The sequence below is a fragment of the Megalobrama amblycephala genome, linkage group LG5, assembly GCF_018812025.1.
Source record: "Megalobrama amblycephala isolate DHTTF-2021 linkage group LG5, ASM1881202v1, whole genome shotgun sequence".
Taxonomy (NCBI): domain Eukaryota; kingdom Metazoa; phylum Chordata; class Actinopteri; order Cypriniformes; family Xenocyprididae; genus Megalobrama; species Megalobrama amblycephala.
Window position 1 is genome coordinate 12,767,154 of NC_063048.1, and position 18,323 is coordinate 12,785,476.

Sequence of the window (18,323 nt, forward strand, 5' to 3'; positions counted from 1 at the left end):
GCCTAGAAGAGAATTCATACTTTAAAGACTTATTTTAGACAGAAACTAACTATAAAAATTAAGTGAGCACTTTATAATTAAGAAATTCACTCATTTAAAATGACACATTCCACAAAAAAAAACCCAAAACAAATAGAAATCATACTTTCATGACAATTAAGCATGTTTCCCTCCCAAATCGTCATTACTGCAATGTATAATAATATAAATATCAATGTAATACAAAGGTTTTTCTTATAAAAATCAGCATAAATTAGACAATGAAACTATACTTTGACAATGTACAATTTTAATTATATATATATATATATATATATATATATATATATATATATATATATATATATATATATATATATATATATAAAATTGCAAATGAGAATGAGATTTTTATTTTTTTTTTACAATAATGACAATACAATACTGAGGTGGAAATGTACTCAACTGTTGTCACAAATAATGTTACAGTGCAAAAAAAAAAAAAAAAAAAAAAAAAAAACATTAATGGTCCTAAAACAGGATAGCAAAATATATATTTTCTCATTTATTTCTGTTGAGTTTTGAGTGAATTATGACATGAACCTCATATTAACAGGTCCTCAAAAGTTTTTTTTTCCTTATATGAGAAATAGCTCTTTTTGAATGTTCAAATTATGATTTTAAAATGGATTAGTTTGGATCTTGCATTCAAAATGATTACTTTAACCCCATGCTGGTGACCTGGTTAGTGCAGCATCTAACAGAAATAACACAATTTCCCAGCAAATGGCTACGCAAAATCAGAATCAAGTGCAAAAGAAAATCACTTTACCTCGGTTAAACATTTTCATGTATTTCCTTTAGTCTGAAGAACGTCAGGTATGGAAGAGCTGTTGCCATGGTGCATGCAGGGAAGTTTGCAATAGCGCATTTGCTTTGTAAAGCCCAGGGTTATCTGTCTGTTTCCTAAAACCTTTAATTATAGGTCTTAAATGGCCTTCTGGGTATTATGTAGTCTGCTGTATAGCGGGGGGTGCACAATCGTAACGCTTTGGGAGAAGCAAAGAGGCAGAAACACTTGCGTGACTCCATTACAGTTAACTGTTACAGGCACAGTTATGTAAAGCAATGACATTGGAATAGATCCAGTGAGAAACTGGATATTACACTAATGAAAAAAAACAAAACTATTTTCACTTTCTTTAATCCCTCCCTATTCTAGCTTATGCTACTCTAAGCAATGTCTGAAACTTTTATTGTGAGCACTTTTTGCGTCTATTTGCCTTTTCACGATGAATCGCTTGTTGTGTTCCTCACTTGTAAGTTGCTTTGGATAAAAGCATCTGCAAAATGAATAAATGTAAATGTAAAGAAGCAGTGACACGACACATTTGATTTGATTGGATAAGCAATCATTAGTAGGAAATTAAGTGCCTCTATAAGGAGTAGAGATGAGACTCTGCAAAAGGGCTTGGTGGAAATAACTTATCTGAGCTTTCAATGAGCACTGTGTGTCCTGGCTGTGACCCTTCGAAAGGGAGACTGGAGATGCATGGGTACAGTTCTATCCTCCACCTGCGGCCATTTCCATTGCTTAATTTTTTTTTCCTATTACAGGGGTTTTCAAACTGTGGGTCGCAACCCGTTTGTATGTCGCAGAGTGGGAAAAGGTGGGTTGTACAAAGTGAATAATGTGTTTCAGCACTTTTCAGCGTCTCAGGCAGGTGGGTTCATTAAGCGTACGCATTAATAACAGAGAAGAAACTCGTTCATTCCAATCACTGCACTGTATTCTGCATGAGATCACATTACACAGGAGAATTCAAATGTTACAAAAGTCTGATTCAGGTCTGTGCTGCGTTTCTCAAAAGCATTATGAGCTAAGATGAAACTTCTGAAAGTCAGCAATTACTCAATTACTTAGAAGACATGTTAGGGTTCTTTAGAGATAAAATGTTCCAGCAAGTCTGCTTAATCAATTACCAAAGAAGCATGTCAAAATTATACAGGAAAATAAGATTTTCTTATCAAGGTGATCAAATGTTGTGTAGCAAAAATGAGTACACCCTCTTAAAAGTTACTAAATAAAACTAAATAAAATTTTTCTGGTGTAAGTTTAAGGCAATGTTTGATCAACAGGTAACCATGTTGAACCAAAACATTTAAAGATAAGTAATTTCTTGACAATTAAAAGTGTTATATAGCCCACTGAATCATTCTCAGACTTGATGCTGACAACAATGGAAACACTTGGGAGAGTGTCAGGAGACTTGTTTCTTAGCACAAAAGAGGACAGTGGTACAAGAGGATTACCAAATCATTGTTTTAAGTGTGAAAATATAGCAAAAGTAACACAGAAATTCAAAAACAATGGACTTGTGACAAGGCCGCTGAAATAATCAGACCTTTCATTTAGTGATGAGGGATTTTTTTGCTAGACAAAGAGCAGGAGAAATACCAAGTGAGTGTCTCAGAGCCAGCAAAAGCTATGAAAAGAGTGACTGTTTATCTCACAGAGTAAGATGCAGCCTGCAGAAATGACATGCATGGTTGTTGTTCTCACTGGAACTACCTACTGTAGCCAAAGCACAATAAAGCCAGTTAGCCATTTCCAAAGCCCATATTTACAAAATATAGATTCTGGGAATCAATACTCTGCTCTCATGAGACCAAATCAATCATTTTGGATCTAACGGCATCCAAAATGTTATGGTGTTGCTAGAGGAGGAGTATAGTGAGAAGTGGCTGGTTCCCACAGTAAAGTTCAGAGGTAAAGCTCTTATACAGGGATGTATGAGTGCTGAAGGTGTGAGGGAGATGTGCTTTATCAATGCTGTCATGAATTCCCACACCACTGTATAATTTAATGCACAAACTTGAAACAGAAGATGTTACCCTTTCCTCATTCCCTGCATTGTTGGGCATTTTTTCAACATGACAATGAGGATATGCATTATACCAAGGTGAAAAACCTTCTGTGGACATGTATTGCACTCAGTCTTAACACTCTTGAGCACCTGTGGGGGATTCTGTAGAGACGAGTTGAGCAACACTCCCCATTAAAGATCAGGGAATTTAAGGAGCTCATCATCCAGGAGTTAAACAGGACAGATGTGACAATTTGTCATGAACTTGTACACTCCGTGCCAAGAAGGGTCAGAGCAGTATTTCCAAAATTATGGAGGGCATACTAAGTACTAGAATATTATTCATTTGTTGAACTAAATCTAGGCTGTACTCATTTCTGCAATCCTTAATTTAAACAAAATTGGCTAATTGACTTATTTTATGGCTATTAATGACATAAATTTCTTAGATTTTATAATGTATATGTTTAATACATTTTAGTTTTGCCATCTTTCCATGAATTGTATTAGTGATCATAAAGAAAATACATCTTTTGTATTTGTTCAGAGGGGGTGTACTCATTTATGCTGTGCACTGTATGTAAAGCATTCCACAAGTGCACAGACGTGCACAAGAGCGTTTTCTGCACTGAACACCACAATGAGTTTAACAACACTTGTGGCACGGATCACAGTTCATATCCGGACAAGCACGTTTAATAAATGAAAGCTTGATAGTTTAACATCTGTAAATGAAGAAATGAAAATGTAAATATTAGTATTGAAATGTTATAGTTGTAGGCCTACTATAAAATAAAATTGTTTATTTATATTCTGATTTCTGTCATATCAAACTTTTGATTAAGATTAAGCTTGCAGTAGGCTACTTTTTTCATTTCTTTAAATTTGTTCTGCCATGTCTGTGTAAATCAGTTGAGGCAGCAGACTGAAACTACTCGGTTATTCTTCACATTATTTCAACATAGCCATTACATAGTCACAACATAGGCTGCCTTTTTAATAGTTATAAAAATTTTATAATGTACTAAGTTTGCATTGCAATTAAACGTACTATATATTCATACTATAAGGAAAATAAAAACTGATCTAAAGAGAAATAAGACCTCCCACCCCACATATATGCTTTAAAGGATTAGTTCACTTTCAAATGAAAATTAGCCCAAGCTTTACTCACCCTCAAGCCATCCTAGGTGTATATGACTTTCTTCTTTCTGATGAACACAATTGCAGATATTTTAATAAATATCCTGACGCATCTGAGCTTTATAATGGCAGTGAACAGGGGTCACGAGTATGAGCTGAAGAAAGTGCCTCCATCCACATCCATCCATCATAAACGTGTACTCCAGACGGCTCCGGGGGGTTAATAAAGGCCTTCTGAAGTGAAGCGATGCATTTGTGTAAAAAAAATATCCATATTTAACAAGTTATCAAGTAAAATATTTAGCTTCCACCAGACCGCCTTCCGTATTCAACATACGAAGAAAGTGTAAAACTCTTGCAGTTCACAAAGCTTACCGCTACGTCCTACACCTTCCCTATTCAACTTACGGAAAAGGTGTAACTGACGCGACGACAGTTTAAACTTTCTTCGTAACTTCAATACGGAAGGCGGTCTGGTGGAAGCTAGATCTTTTACTTCATAACTTGTTTTGGATATTTTTTTTTTTACACAAACGGATCACTTTGCTTCAGAAGGCCTTTATTAACCCCCCGGAGCCATGTGGAGTACACGTTTATGATGGATGGATGTGGATGGAGGCACTTTCTTCAGCTCATACTCGTGACCCCTGTTCACTGCCATTATAAAGCTCAGATGCGTCAGGATATTTATTAAAATACGCAATTGTGTTCATCAGAAAGAAGAAAGTCATATACACTTAGGATTGCTTGAGGGTGAGTAAATCATGGGGTAATTTTCATTTTAAAGTGAACTAATCCTTTAAAATTATTTTGGTGTGTCTTGTGATACAGTAGATTTGACAGATTGCCTGCTGAAGAAACCTGCTTAAACCAGTGGTTTGCTGCTCTTAGCTGGTCTCCCAGCCTGATTAGGTTGGTCTGTTATTTGGTTTCAAAGGGGTCCTGTGCAGATTTCAGTTGGTTAAAGTTCACTTTCAAATAAAATTTTCCTGAATTTACTCACCCCCATGTCATCCAAGATGTTCATGTCTTTCTTTCGTCAGTCGAAAAGAAATTAAGGTTTTGATGAAAACATTCCAGGATTATTCTCCTTATAGTGGACTTCAGTGGCCTCCAAACGATCCTACGCCTTCCCTATTCAATTTACGGATCGAACGCGTTGCCAGTTTTTTTTCCGTAAGTAGAATAGGGAAGGCGTAGGACATACAGCGTAAGCTTTTTGAAGAATACGGAAAGCGGAAGCACGTGCAAGGCGATCATCTGTTTATATAAAGCATATACAGTTGTATTTTTTCGAAAATGATCGATTATTCCTCGTCTAGTATCGTTTAAAGGGTTAGTTCACCCAAAAATGAAAATTATGTCATTAATGACTCACCCTCATTTCGTTCCAAACCCGTAAGACCTCCGTTCATCTTCGGAACACAGTTTAAGATATTTTAGATTTAGTCGGAGAGCTTTCTGTCCCTCCATTGAAAATGTATGTACGGTAGACTGTCCATGTCCAGAAACGTAATAAAAACGTCATCAAAGTAGTCCATGTGACATCAGTGGGTTAGTTAGAAGTTTTTGAAGCATCGAAAATACATTTTGGTCCAAAAATAACAAAAACTACGACTTTATTCAGCATTGTCTTCTCTTCCGAGTCTGTTGTTCATCCGGGTTCACGACTCCTCAGTGAACTGCAGCGCACTGCTGACGTGTTATCTGGTGCACCAGAGTTTCGTTTACAGTCTGAGGGAGACGCACGCTGTATTCAAGCTATTTTTTAAAATGGTGCGTAAGTGTGCATGTCGCGGATGTCCTAATCGGCAAAAACAACGACGTAAAAGTGCATTACCTACGCCGACAGATGAAAGGATTCAATGGAATCAATTCAATGGAAAGGATTCCGGAAGAGAAGACAATGCTGAATAAAGTCGTAGTTTTTGTTATTTTTGGACCAAAATATATTTTCTATGCTTCAAAAACTTCTAACTAACCCACTGATGTCACATGGACTACTTTGATGACGTTTTTATTACGTTTCTGGACATGGACAGTCTACCGTACATACATTTTCAATGGAGGGACAGAAAGCTCTCCGACTAAATCTAAAATATCTTAAACTGTGTTCCGAAGATGAACGGAGGTCTTACGGGTTTGGAACGAAATGAGGGTGAGTCATTAATGACATAATTTTCATTTTTGGGTGAACTAACCCTTTAAACGATACTAGACGAGGAATAATCGATCATTTTCGAAAAAATACAACTGTATATGCTTTATATAAACAGATGATCGCCTTGCACGTGCTTCCGCTTTCCGTATTCTTCAAAAAGCTTACGCTGTATGTCCTACGCCTTCCCTATTCTACTTACGGAAAAAAAACTGGCAACGCGTTCGATCCGTAAATTGAATAGGGAAGGCGTAGGATCGTTTGGAGGCCACTGAAGTCCACTATAAGGAGAATAATCCTGGAATGTTTTCATCAAAACCTTAATTTCTTTTCGACTGACGAAAGAAAGACATGAACATCTTGGATGACATGGGGGTGAGTAAATTCAGGAAAATTTTATTTGAAAGTGAACTTTAACCAACTGAAATCTGCACAGGACCCCTTTGAAACCAAATAACAGACCAACCTAATCAGGCTGGGAGACCAGCTAAGAGCAGCAAACCACTGGTTTAAGCAGGTTTCTTCAGCAGGCAATCTGTCAAATCTACTGTATCACAAGACACACCAAAATAATTTTAAAGGATTAGTTCACTTTAAAATGAAAATTACCCCATGATTTACTCACCCTCAAGCAATCCTAAGTGTATATGACTTTCTTCTTTCTGATGAACACAATTGCGTATTTTAATAAATATCCTGACGCATCTGAGCTTTATAATGGCAGTGAACAGGGGTCACGAGTATGAGCTGAAGAAAGTGCCTCCATCCACATCCATCCATCATAAACGTGTACTCCAGACGGCTCCGGGGGGTTAATAAAGGCCTTCTGAAGTGAAGCGATGCATTTGTGTAAAAAAAATATCCATATTTAACAAGTTATCAAGTAAAATATTTAGCTTCCACCAGACCGCCTTCCGTATTCAACATACGAAGAAAGTGTAAAACTCTTGCAGTTCACAAAGCTTACCGCTACGTCCTACACCTTCCCTATTCAACTTACGGAAAAGGTGTAACTGACGCGACGACAGTTTAAACTTTCTTCGTAACTTCAATACGGAAGGCGGTCTGGTGGAAGCTAGATCTTTTACTTCATAACTTGTTTTGGATATTTTTTTTTTTACACAAACGGATCACTTTGCTTCAGAAGGCCTTTATTAACCCCCCGGAGCCATGTGGAGTACACGTTTATGATGGATGGATGTGGATGGAGGCACTTTCTTCAGCTCATACTCGTGACCCCTGTTCACTGCCATTATAAAGCTCAGATGCGTCAGGATATTTATTAAAATACGCAATTGTGTTCATCAGAAAGAAGAAAGTCATATACACTTAGGATTGCTTGAGGGTGAGTAAATCATGGGGTAATTTTCATTTTAAAGTGAACTAATCCTTTAAAATTATTTTGGTGTGTCTTGTGATACAGTAGATTTGACAGATTGCCTGCTGAAGAAACCTGCTTAAACCAGTGGTTTGCTGCTCTTAGCTGGTCTCCCAGCCTGATTAGGTTGGTCTGTTATTTGGTTTCAAAGGGGTCCTGTGCAGATTTCAGTTGGTTAAAGTTCACTTTCAAATAAAATTTTCCTGAATTTACTCACCCCCATGTCATCCAAGATGTTCATGTCTTTCTTTCGTCAGTCGAAAAGAAATTAAGGTTTTGATGAAAACATTCCAGGATTATTCTCCTTATAGTGGACTTCAGTGGCCTCCAAACGATCCTACGCCTTCCCTATTCAATTTACGGATCGAACGCGTTGCCAGTTTTTTTTCCGTAAGTAGAATAGGGAAGGCGTAGGACATACAGCGTAAGCTTTTTGAAGAATACGGAAAGAGGAAGCACGTGCAAGGCGATCATCTGTTTATATAAAGCATATACAGTTGTATTTTTTCGAAAATGATCGATTATTCCTCGTCTAGTATCGTTTAAAGGGTTAGTTCACCCAAAAATGAAAATTATGTCATTAATGACTCACCCTCATGTTGTTCCAAACCCGTAAGACCTCCGTTCATCTTCGGAACATAGTTTAAGATATTTTAGATTTAGTCCAAGAGCTTTCTGTCCCTCCATTGAAAATGTATGTACGGTGCACTGTCCATGTCCAGAAACGTAATAAAAACGTCATCAAAGTAGTCCATGTGACATCAGTGGGTTAGTTAGAAGTTTTTGAAGCATAGAAAATATATTTTGGTCCAAAAATAACAAAAACTACGACTTTATTCAGCATTGTCTTCTCTTCCGGAATCCTTTCCATTGAATTGATTCCATTGAATCCTTTCATCTGTCGGCGTAGGTAATGCACTTTTACGTCGTTGTTTTTGCCGATTAGGACATCCGCGACATGCACACTTACGCACCATTTTAAAAAATAGCTTGAATACAGCGTGCGTCTCCCTCAGACTGTAAACGAAACTCTGGTGCACCAGATAACACGTCAGCAGTGCGCTGCAGTTCACTGAGGAGTCGTGAACCCGGATGAACAACAGACTCGGAAGAGAAGACAATGCTGAATAAAGTCGTAGTTTTTGTTATTTTTGGACCAAAATATATTTTCTATGCTTCAAAAACTTCTAACTAACCCACTGATGTCACATGGACTACTTTGATGACGTTTTTATTACGTTTCTGGACATGGACAGTGCACCGTACATACATTTTCAATGGAGGGACAGAAAGCTCTTGGACTAAATCTAAAATATCTTAAACTATGTTCCGAAGATGAACGGAGGTCTTACGGGTTTGGAACAACATGAGGGGTGAGTCATTAATGACATAATTTTCATTTTTGGGTGAACTAACCCTTTAAAGCCCTTTGAAGCTGCACTGAAACTGTAATTTTGACCTTCAACCGTTTAGAGGCCATTGAAGTCCACTATAAGGAGAATAATCCTGGAATGTTTTTCATCAAAAACCTTAATTTCTTTTCGATTGAAGAAAGAAAGACATGAACATCTTGGATGACATGGGGGTGAGTAAATTATGTGGAAAATTTTATTTGAAAGTGGACTAATCCTTTATGCTGGGAAAACCAGCTGCCTGTCAAGCCAAACCAGCAAAACACCTGCTTGGACAGACTGGGAGACAAACACAAACATTTACTGCTAATAAAAACCATCACAACCACACTGACACAAAATCAGTGCAGAAACCCCAGCTCACTCAACATACTGAGAAGACCGCCCATTTTTCCTCTTGATCTGCAGGCCACGCCCACTCATTCCACTTTATGGCTGAAGCCTCTGTTATCAAAAGATCTACGCTGCCATGGAAACCGCAGAGAGCTTCTGCCTCAGTTCATAAACTGATGACACCCATGGTTTCAATAGTACCATCGATTGCTGCCTCCATTTTCTCACCATGATTAAAGGTCGTCAAACTGACGGATCAGGGGCAGGGCCCATAGAACTGTTATTTTCATTTACAAAAGAATGTGGCACTGATGATTGGTGGATTTTCTCTGCAATTATAGGGTCGAACAATCAAACGGTCTTTGACAGAGACTCATATAAGTACTAGCGATTCCTGACGTAATCAGTGGTGTGTCAGATAGCTGAGACACAGAAAAAAAAAAAAAAAAAAATCACATAAGCAATCTCAAAACAGAGAGAAAAAATGAAAATAGAAAAAAATAAAATGACAGAGAATGACATGTTTGGTCTGTCCAGTATGCTCTACTTTCAACATCAGGTGGTTTATGTAATTTTAAGTTTGCCCCGCAAGTCATGGCTAAATATCATGGCACTTCGAACAAAGGAATGGCATTTCTTGCACCTTTTCATAAGAGCTTAGTATGAAAGGACATACTGTGCTTTCCCCAGAACTGGATTTGGACTGAAATATATTTATGCAATTACTGTGTAATGGAAAATATAAGTCGTGATAAATAATTATTCTAAAATACTTAAACTTTAATTTAACATTATCTAACAATTTTAAATGTTGTAACACCAGATTCACTGTTTTCACACCAATATTAATGTTAAATCTCTTTCTTTTTTTACAGCAGCACAAAGCTGCATGCGTTAAATGCAAAAATAGTGAAATTTCCCTGTAAGCTTCCTGCCTCTGAATCAGTGTTCCACAGTAGTCTCAGCCACAAAACACTATTAATTACAGAGCAGATGATAATGAGTTCATTTAGTGTCATCAGCATGTCCTGCAGGCTATAGTTTGGGTTCGTCTGCAATTATGCTGTCATTCAAAACAATGCACAATTTTACTGAAGTGTCATATAATTGACTCATGACCAAAATGCTTATTTACGTTAAATGGCAGGCTGTTCGTTTACGCATTTTTACATATGGGTAGCTGACAATTAACATATGGGTAGGTGACAACCTTTTTTTCTTCAAAATCAAGATGTTGAAATTTCATATATACATAACTGTTCAAAACTTCAGGATATTTTTAATGTTTTTGGAGTGGAGCAAGAGCTCAATTTGCATATTTATAGGGTTTGCGTATAATAATAAATGAGGCAAGGGTGTAGAGTTACATTCAAGCTATTTTAAGGCATGAAGAATTTTTTTTTCACAGGAAAAAAACGTATAAATATGTCATTTTGGCAATTAAAGATTAGTTTTAAGGGATAAAATCATTGACTACAGGGGGACTTTAAAGGTCTTTTGCACACTGAGTCCGATATTCGCATCCGAAATTTTCGTACGTTAAAAAATAAATACGACCTCACGTTGTGCCAATCACGTTAATTACTCAGGGTTGGACCCAATATTTCCTCTTTCTTTTTCTCTTTTTAAGAAGAGAGAGGACAACTAAATCATGCTCACTGCTTGAAGACTCCATTTTGTATTGTTTTGCGAATTTTTTCGCAACGGATTCATTAATACGCATCGGACTCAGTATGCAAGGTCTCTGTGCGTGACAAATTTTTAGGATCACAAATACAAAAAAACCCATACGAAAATTTCGGGCTCAGTGTGCAAAGGCCTTGAGTCCGAAATTCGCGACTGAAATTTTCGAACATTAAAAAATAAATACGACCTCACGTTGTGTCAGTCACGTTTACACAATGCCTCCAAAACTTTCGTCTGTCATAAAAACATTTGGATCGGGTTCAATTTTCTGCATTTTTCGCATCCGTAGCAAGTATTTTGAGAGGTGTTTTGACAATTCAGAGCCACCGTACAAGCAAATGCCAAAATCCAGAATGGCATCTGACAAGTTGATCACTTTGTCTTGCAGTACAAACAAAGTGCAGAATACAAAGAGACAGATTGTGTCAGTAATTACTATTGTCTTTATTGTCCCTTTTGATCTACTTAATGCATCTTTGAATACAATAAAAACTGCATAAAAATATACAGACTAAACAACCTCATTAATCTACTAGTGGGTAGCAATCGTCATGAAACTTTATTGAAGTCAGCTATCCATGTTTATATCCAAATTTGTAGTTGGACAATCAATCAATTAATCTTTTTTTTTTTTTAAATAAATGCTTTCGTAAATGAGAACATGAGAGAACTTGGAGGCCAGCAAATGACACGTTTCCTCATTATCAATCCTATTTGATGGCTCAAAGGACAGCACTGTGCATAGAAAGAGGCACTGTGTAGAGAAAGAGTGTAAATGAAATGGCTATTAATTGAGCCATGCACACCTCTTGTGCTTCACTGCTGTCAGCAATTAAAATAAGCACTTCACTATTGTGCGTAGCTGTCTTTAAACACCTCGCTCATCACATACTGTGATGTGCACTCGAGATACACACTTATTCATTATGCGAAGGGCTGCCGTAATTAAGCAGAATGTAAGCGAGCTTGTGTTTGAGTGAAAGGGCAAACTAAGACACTTGTATCAAAATAATTTATTTATTTAGCTTGGATCCTGGCCTGTCCAGACAGCAACCTTTCATTTGCTGTTTTGCGTCATGCAATTAATATCTACAGAGTGTTTCCTGAGCAATCATTTGAACTCTGAATTTCAAAGTAAAGGTTAACCTTTCGTCAAGCGAGGATTCAGTGTACTTCGCATTAAGCAAACCTTTAAACTTTGATGCAAACGCCTCATTGAAGTGTAAAGGCGTCATTTTGAAGTATGTGTGCTTTCTTTTTAGGGTTCCGAAGGGTTCATCTCTGACATTTTAATGAAGTTTGAAACTATGATGAATCTTAGTTGAGTTACTTTTGGGAAATTACGCAACGTTCAGTCTCACCTTTGCTTGAGTAACGCTGAGGTGGGAGGTCAAAGGGCACAGGGAAGCCCTTAGAGGAGCTGGAGCCCGGAAACACATTCTTCTCCACAGGAAATGAGCTCATGTTCTACAGACAAAGATAAAGCATATGAAATGTATTAATGCCCAATAGGAATGTGCAAATCGATGTATGTTTGAAATCAACCAGTCTGTGTCTGATATTCAACATATAAATAATGGAAATTATCACCAGATTAATAACAGAAACATTGCAAGAGATTCTGCATCTCATAATTCATAACTGTTAAAGCACTGCTGAAAGACAGCATTAGAATTATTATTATTAATAAAGTATTGTTTTAATAAAACTAAATTTATAATAAAATTAAATATAAAAAGTATTATTCATTATAATTACTAATGCATAAAGATTTAGTATGAATGATCTAGCATGCTACAAATTCACACAAAAACAAAATAATGATAATTCTGAAGTAATATGGCAATAACACCACATTTTCAGTGCATTATTCACATTGTCCAAAAAAACAAAAACAAAACAAAACAAACAAACAAACAAAAAAGGCTGGGAAAGAAAGAAAGAAAGCCCAATCCCATTGAAAGTCCCATTTATTTTAACCCCATCTGAATAGACCTTAAGATATGCCATGACTCCCATAAACTCAGATGATGGAGATAACATATCACAAAAGTGAGAATGAGAATGTGTGCATTTACTCATTCTGTTTTCTGTAGAAAAAGTCAGAGGGGAGCAGGGCTGTTCTGAGGGAAGCTTAACTCTCATTTGTGTGGTGGGCATGAAGATGGAGGGGGCTAGATAGATTTAAAGGGCAGCGGGGAATATATCACCCAGACTCAGACAGCCGAAGCTTTCACAAAACCCAGAGAGTGCAGGCAGCAGGGTCCTGCTATTTGTGAACAAAAACAGGAAGCAACCGAGAACCTCACTGTAAAAAGTGGGACACGGGTAATTCTGAATATGGAAGGCATGTGGGCAAGGTTAGCAAGCTTTTTACAACATTAAAGGTGATAGAGAGGATTTTTTCGTCGACTGAGAATCCAAAGACTGTTAGTGAGTTTTTGAAATGAGCGCATGCGTAAGAACAACCCCCTCCTTCACCGCTCATTTCAGAGGAACGCCTCCCAAAACTCGTGCACGAGTATTGGAACACGAGTGTTTACCACCGGCATTCGCTGTGTCTTGTTAGTGGATTCATTATGTCGGACTCACCGCAGGAAACTCATAATCTGCAGTTGTTACTCCTGTCTCCTGACAAAAACATTGCATGCAGCGCCTGTGGAGTGTGGAAAGTTACTGGAGAGCGCAGCTGTGCTCATCTCTCACAAGGAACGTCACGGCAGTGATTGACAAGCCAGAGGGTCATCGCATAAACGATTGGCTGATGTTTTTAAGGCCCTACCTCGTGCACAGATGATGTATATTAATATTATTACTTTCAGTGCACCTAATAAATAGTCTTTTATCAGTTAGTAAAGACAGTTTCAAGTAATATTGCAAAAATGTATAAAACAAAACATCCTCTTTAGCACCATTAAGGACTGTTAACCATTGAGATGAATTAGTGTTGGGTGATGCTCCGCATAATCAGTGCATGTGAGATATTATCTTGGGGATTCTTTTTTACTTTTTATTTATTTGATCATTAATTTACAACTTTATTTAGTCATTTATTTAATTATTTACTTGCTTTTATTATCACGGCAAATGACATGCACAAAATGCTAATTGTTGTCTATCATTTTGCAAGCAATGATGGAGTTGATGATAAAGAAAAATGTCACGTAGGGCTGGGCGATATATCGCATGCGATTCTCACGCGCATTTCGTCAGTAAAGCCGGTTCCCTGATTACCGCTAAATCGCCATCAACTGCTTTCAAATGGAGCGCCATTTAACAGACAGAGCTGTAGTTCACTGATAAGCCACGCAATATCACGTTCATATCGCAGATGAATCGCCTTCGATAATGAACGCGATATTTGCGTGGCTTATCAGTGAACTACGGCTTTGTCTGTTAAATGCCGCTCCATTTGAAAGCAGGTGATGGCGATTTAGCGGTAATCAGGGAACCGGCTTTACTGACGAAATGCGCGTGAGAATCGCATGCGATATATCGCCCAGCCCTAATGTCACGTTGCAATATTAGAAATATTTTACATTTTAAACCATGAAGGCGAGCCAGTGAACAACACACAAGCAAGAAATCAAATACGTCCCTACAATATAGTACAATATAGTAAAGAGTAGTATGTCTGAATACATAATATTCGAAAAAAAGTCCCTGGATGACATACTACTTCTGTTGAGATTCTGAAGTGCACATTCGATGGACACTTTACTATCCCATGAGGCTGCAGGAGGGGATTTATGAATGGCAGTTAAGTGATGCTAGTAGGTCACGTGGCAGTAACAACATGGCGGATGTAGTGTCTGCATGAAGTAAATTCAAAATCAAATGTAGCACCTACTCAGACAGTACTCAATTTCGGATGCAGCACCAGTCAATTATTCACTACAGAAAGTGAAAGCTTTTGGCATCTGACACTGCATTCATAGTGCATCTTCTCTCAGAGACGACAAGAGATGAATCTATTTCAACATATGCTGATAAATGGTATATAGCTCTCTTAAAGGGTTAGTTTACCCAAAAATTAAAATTCTGTCATTAATTACTCACCCTCATGTCATTCCAAACTAGGGCAGCAACTAACGATTATTTCAATAATCGATTAATCTGTCGATTATTTTTACGATTAATCGATGAATCGGGGGAAAAAAACCATTAATTTCCAACCTTTTATTCAAAAACAGAACTGACAGTGCAAATTCACAGTGCAAAAAATCCTCAGAACATGCAAAAACAGGTTGCTCTTTTAACATCCCTGAGCTGTTAAAGTAATAAAAAACAAATGAACTAACACAAAAAACATACACATGTACACCAAATTTATAGTTTTTTAAATAAAGTGCACAAAAAGATGTATATTTTTGTTTAAAGGGACCTGAGCTGTCAGAACAATACTTTTTTTTTTTTTTTAAATAAAGAAAAATACAAATCAGAAAACTTAACAGGATTTGTTTGAATGGTAGAACTTCTTTTCTATACTACACTCACTCACTCCCAAATATATTTGTCAGCAATAACCGATATGGGACAAAGCACAGAATAAATACATGACAACAGATCAGTTTAATTTTGAATCAAATTTTTATTTAGTTTTAGTCATAGTCTTTGACTAAAAGCCATTCAGTTTTAATCAGTTTTAGTCATTTGAATTGTTTTAGTAGTTGACTAAATATCACAAGATTTTAGTTGACTAAATCTAACGGGTTTAGTTAAATTGTAATGCATTAAGAATTTCTCTAAAATTTCCAAACCCATTATATACTCCTGGAGAAAACATCTACTGTATTAACCAATTACTGTAATATGAATAATATTAAAATTTAAACATGCAATACAGACACAGATTTAACTGCTGTGACATAAAAAAAAATTATCTTATAATTAAATAAAACCACTCCTCCTAAAGAAGAACACAATGTCTTCTTTTCAATGAATGATATATATGCATTCTTTATAACAACTTGCATACAACATTCCTTATGGATTAAATATAATTAATATATAATAAATCCTTATTAAAGCTAAAGAGCAGTGAGTGATTTTCTCTAACCCTTTCGAGCGTGAGTTTAAAATATTCTAACTGTCCCCCCAGAGTGAGTTTTTTTAAAGCGACCGTTATTTTAGAACGTTTGCCTTTAATGTTTCCATAGCGACGCGTCTTGAGTGTCACTAGCGCTGAACGCAGCCACAATAACACTGTATGACAGAGCTATTATTTTGTTTTTCCTTGTTTATTTAAAATATTCACAAACTTGCTTACTCTCCGATGGTCTTTCCTCTACCTCCGCTCTGCTATTTATTTATTTATTTATGCTCCGCTCTGCTTCGCGCTCAACCGCGCTTTTTTATACTCAAACATCTCCGCATCTTATTGAGAGGCGTAATAGTCGCGCGGCAACAATCGACATGAAATTCTTGCCAACTCTTTTAATAATCGAATTTTATCGATTTTATCGATTCGTTGTTGCAGCCCTATTCCAAACCCATAAGACTTTTGTTGATGAAGATCTTTTAGATGAAATCTGAGAGATTTCTGTCCCTCCATAGACGGCCTATGCAACTGACTCTTTGAAGCTTCAAAAAGTTCATAAAGAGATCGTAAAACTAATCCATATGAAATGAGTGGTTTAGTCCAAATTTTCTGAAAAGCCTCGATCGCTTTTTATGATGAACAGATTTAATTTAGGCCTTTACTCATATATAAACATTGATCAGCGAACCTAAGCAGAAGCTCAAACTAATCTGGATGAACAAACCTCTTCCGGAAGCTCAAACGTGCTGCGTAACCAATGAGGTTCATTCTCGTGTGTTATTATTTAGCCTAATACGAAAGACGACATTCATTGGAAATGGTAAATCCTCTTTGTATCACCAATAGCTGGTACTTTTGAAAATATCTCTGGCTATCGTCGATACACAATATCATTGTCTTTCGGCACAAGATACATTTCATTTAATGATGGCTTTACTCTAAAGATCACTTTAGCCTGATTAGAATCACAACCATCACCATAGGTATACTCAGACAAAACTATCCCAAACAAAAGCCAATATGCAGCCCTCTTAAGTTCAAATTAAAGAAATATCACATATGAGGAGAAACACTATTAATGAGAAAAGGTTATACATTTTTCTAAACTGAATGCATTAAAATCGACTGCACTACACTTCATGAAGCAAATTTTATGTAGGAGCAAAATAGCAGACCATCAAAACTGAAAAAAAGCACCCCGCCCCCCAATTATTTAATCAAATGACAGTCCTTATAGATATTTAGGCTTCTGAGAGTTTATAAAGTCCTTCATAACCTTCAAACTTCTAGTTGAATCTCAGCTGTCACGAATAACACTGATAAACTGTGCTTCTTGTGTAACTGATAAATGAGTCTTGAGTAGAGACATTGAGGTTAATGTGGTCTGGAGTAGCATGAGGGTGTTAATAATTGAGTGATTTATCTGCATTTCTGCTCCATCAGCAGCAGGCAGACATATTGACAGAGTCTAAGTGTACTTAATTGTTGTAGCACTAACAAAAACATCGCATTTCTCACTACTTGCTTTCTTCTTATGCTATATCTTAACTAGAATGTCTGCAGAATCCAGCTGTTCAGTTTAGCCTCAGCTGCTTTTGGTTGCACTTATAAACAAATTACTAATTGAGGTTCAAGAGGATGACACATTTCAAGAGTACATTTCCAATTGGATCAGTGCTTAAGTGGTTAACCAGGATTATTAGGGGTTGTTTTTTAACCACAGAATATAAATTTAACTCATCCAACAGATTGTAAAAGCAAACAAAAATTAACACTAAAAACGAAACAACACTAAACAGAACTTAGCGTCTCTTGGAGATACACACATATGGGTTAGGGTCCCTCACACACTCACTCACACACACACACACACACACACACACACACACGGAGAGAGATACAAGTACAGATGTAATATAACAATTTCTGCACTTTGAAGCCTACTCTAAGCTTTATAAAATTATTTCAATTCTTAGTGCATGTAAGTGCATCTCAATCTTAGTTCATGTTATACTTGAAAATTCATTTCCTTCTAAATTTCTGTAATGGCCTTGACTGCTTGGAGGAACTAGCAATGCAGCAATATACACATGAATATTAAATCAGAAAAATGGACAAAATGATGAAATCCTATATTTAGGACAGCATGACTTATCAACTGCGTTCTCACTTCAGGAACATACTTTGTTAACTCTAATAGCTTAATTGGTTCTAGACAAGGACGAGGGCAAGTTTGGCTCACTAACAATCCCTGGTTCTTATAGGTGTATGTCAACAGCATGACTAATTCCAAAACATCATGGTGTCGCAAGAACATTGATGTCAA

At 36.8% G+C, this 18,323-nt stretch overlaps 1 protein-coding gene across 2 annotated transcripts in view; it reads right to left on the reverse strand.

Moving 5' to 3' along the window:
• Positions 1–18,323, reverse strand: part of tdp1 (tyrosyl-DNA phosphodiesterase 1) — a 46,550-nt gene that overhangs the window by 3,756 nt on the left and 24,471 nt on the right. For both annotated transcript variants that reach the window (XM_048190760.1, XM_048190759.1), the window contains exon 15: positions 12,318–12,423. In XM_048190760.1, coding sequence (XP_048046717.1) covers positions 12,318–12,423 — 106 coding nt within the window. The remainder of the gene's footprint in view (positions 1–12,317; positions 12,424–18,323) is intronic.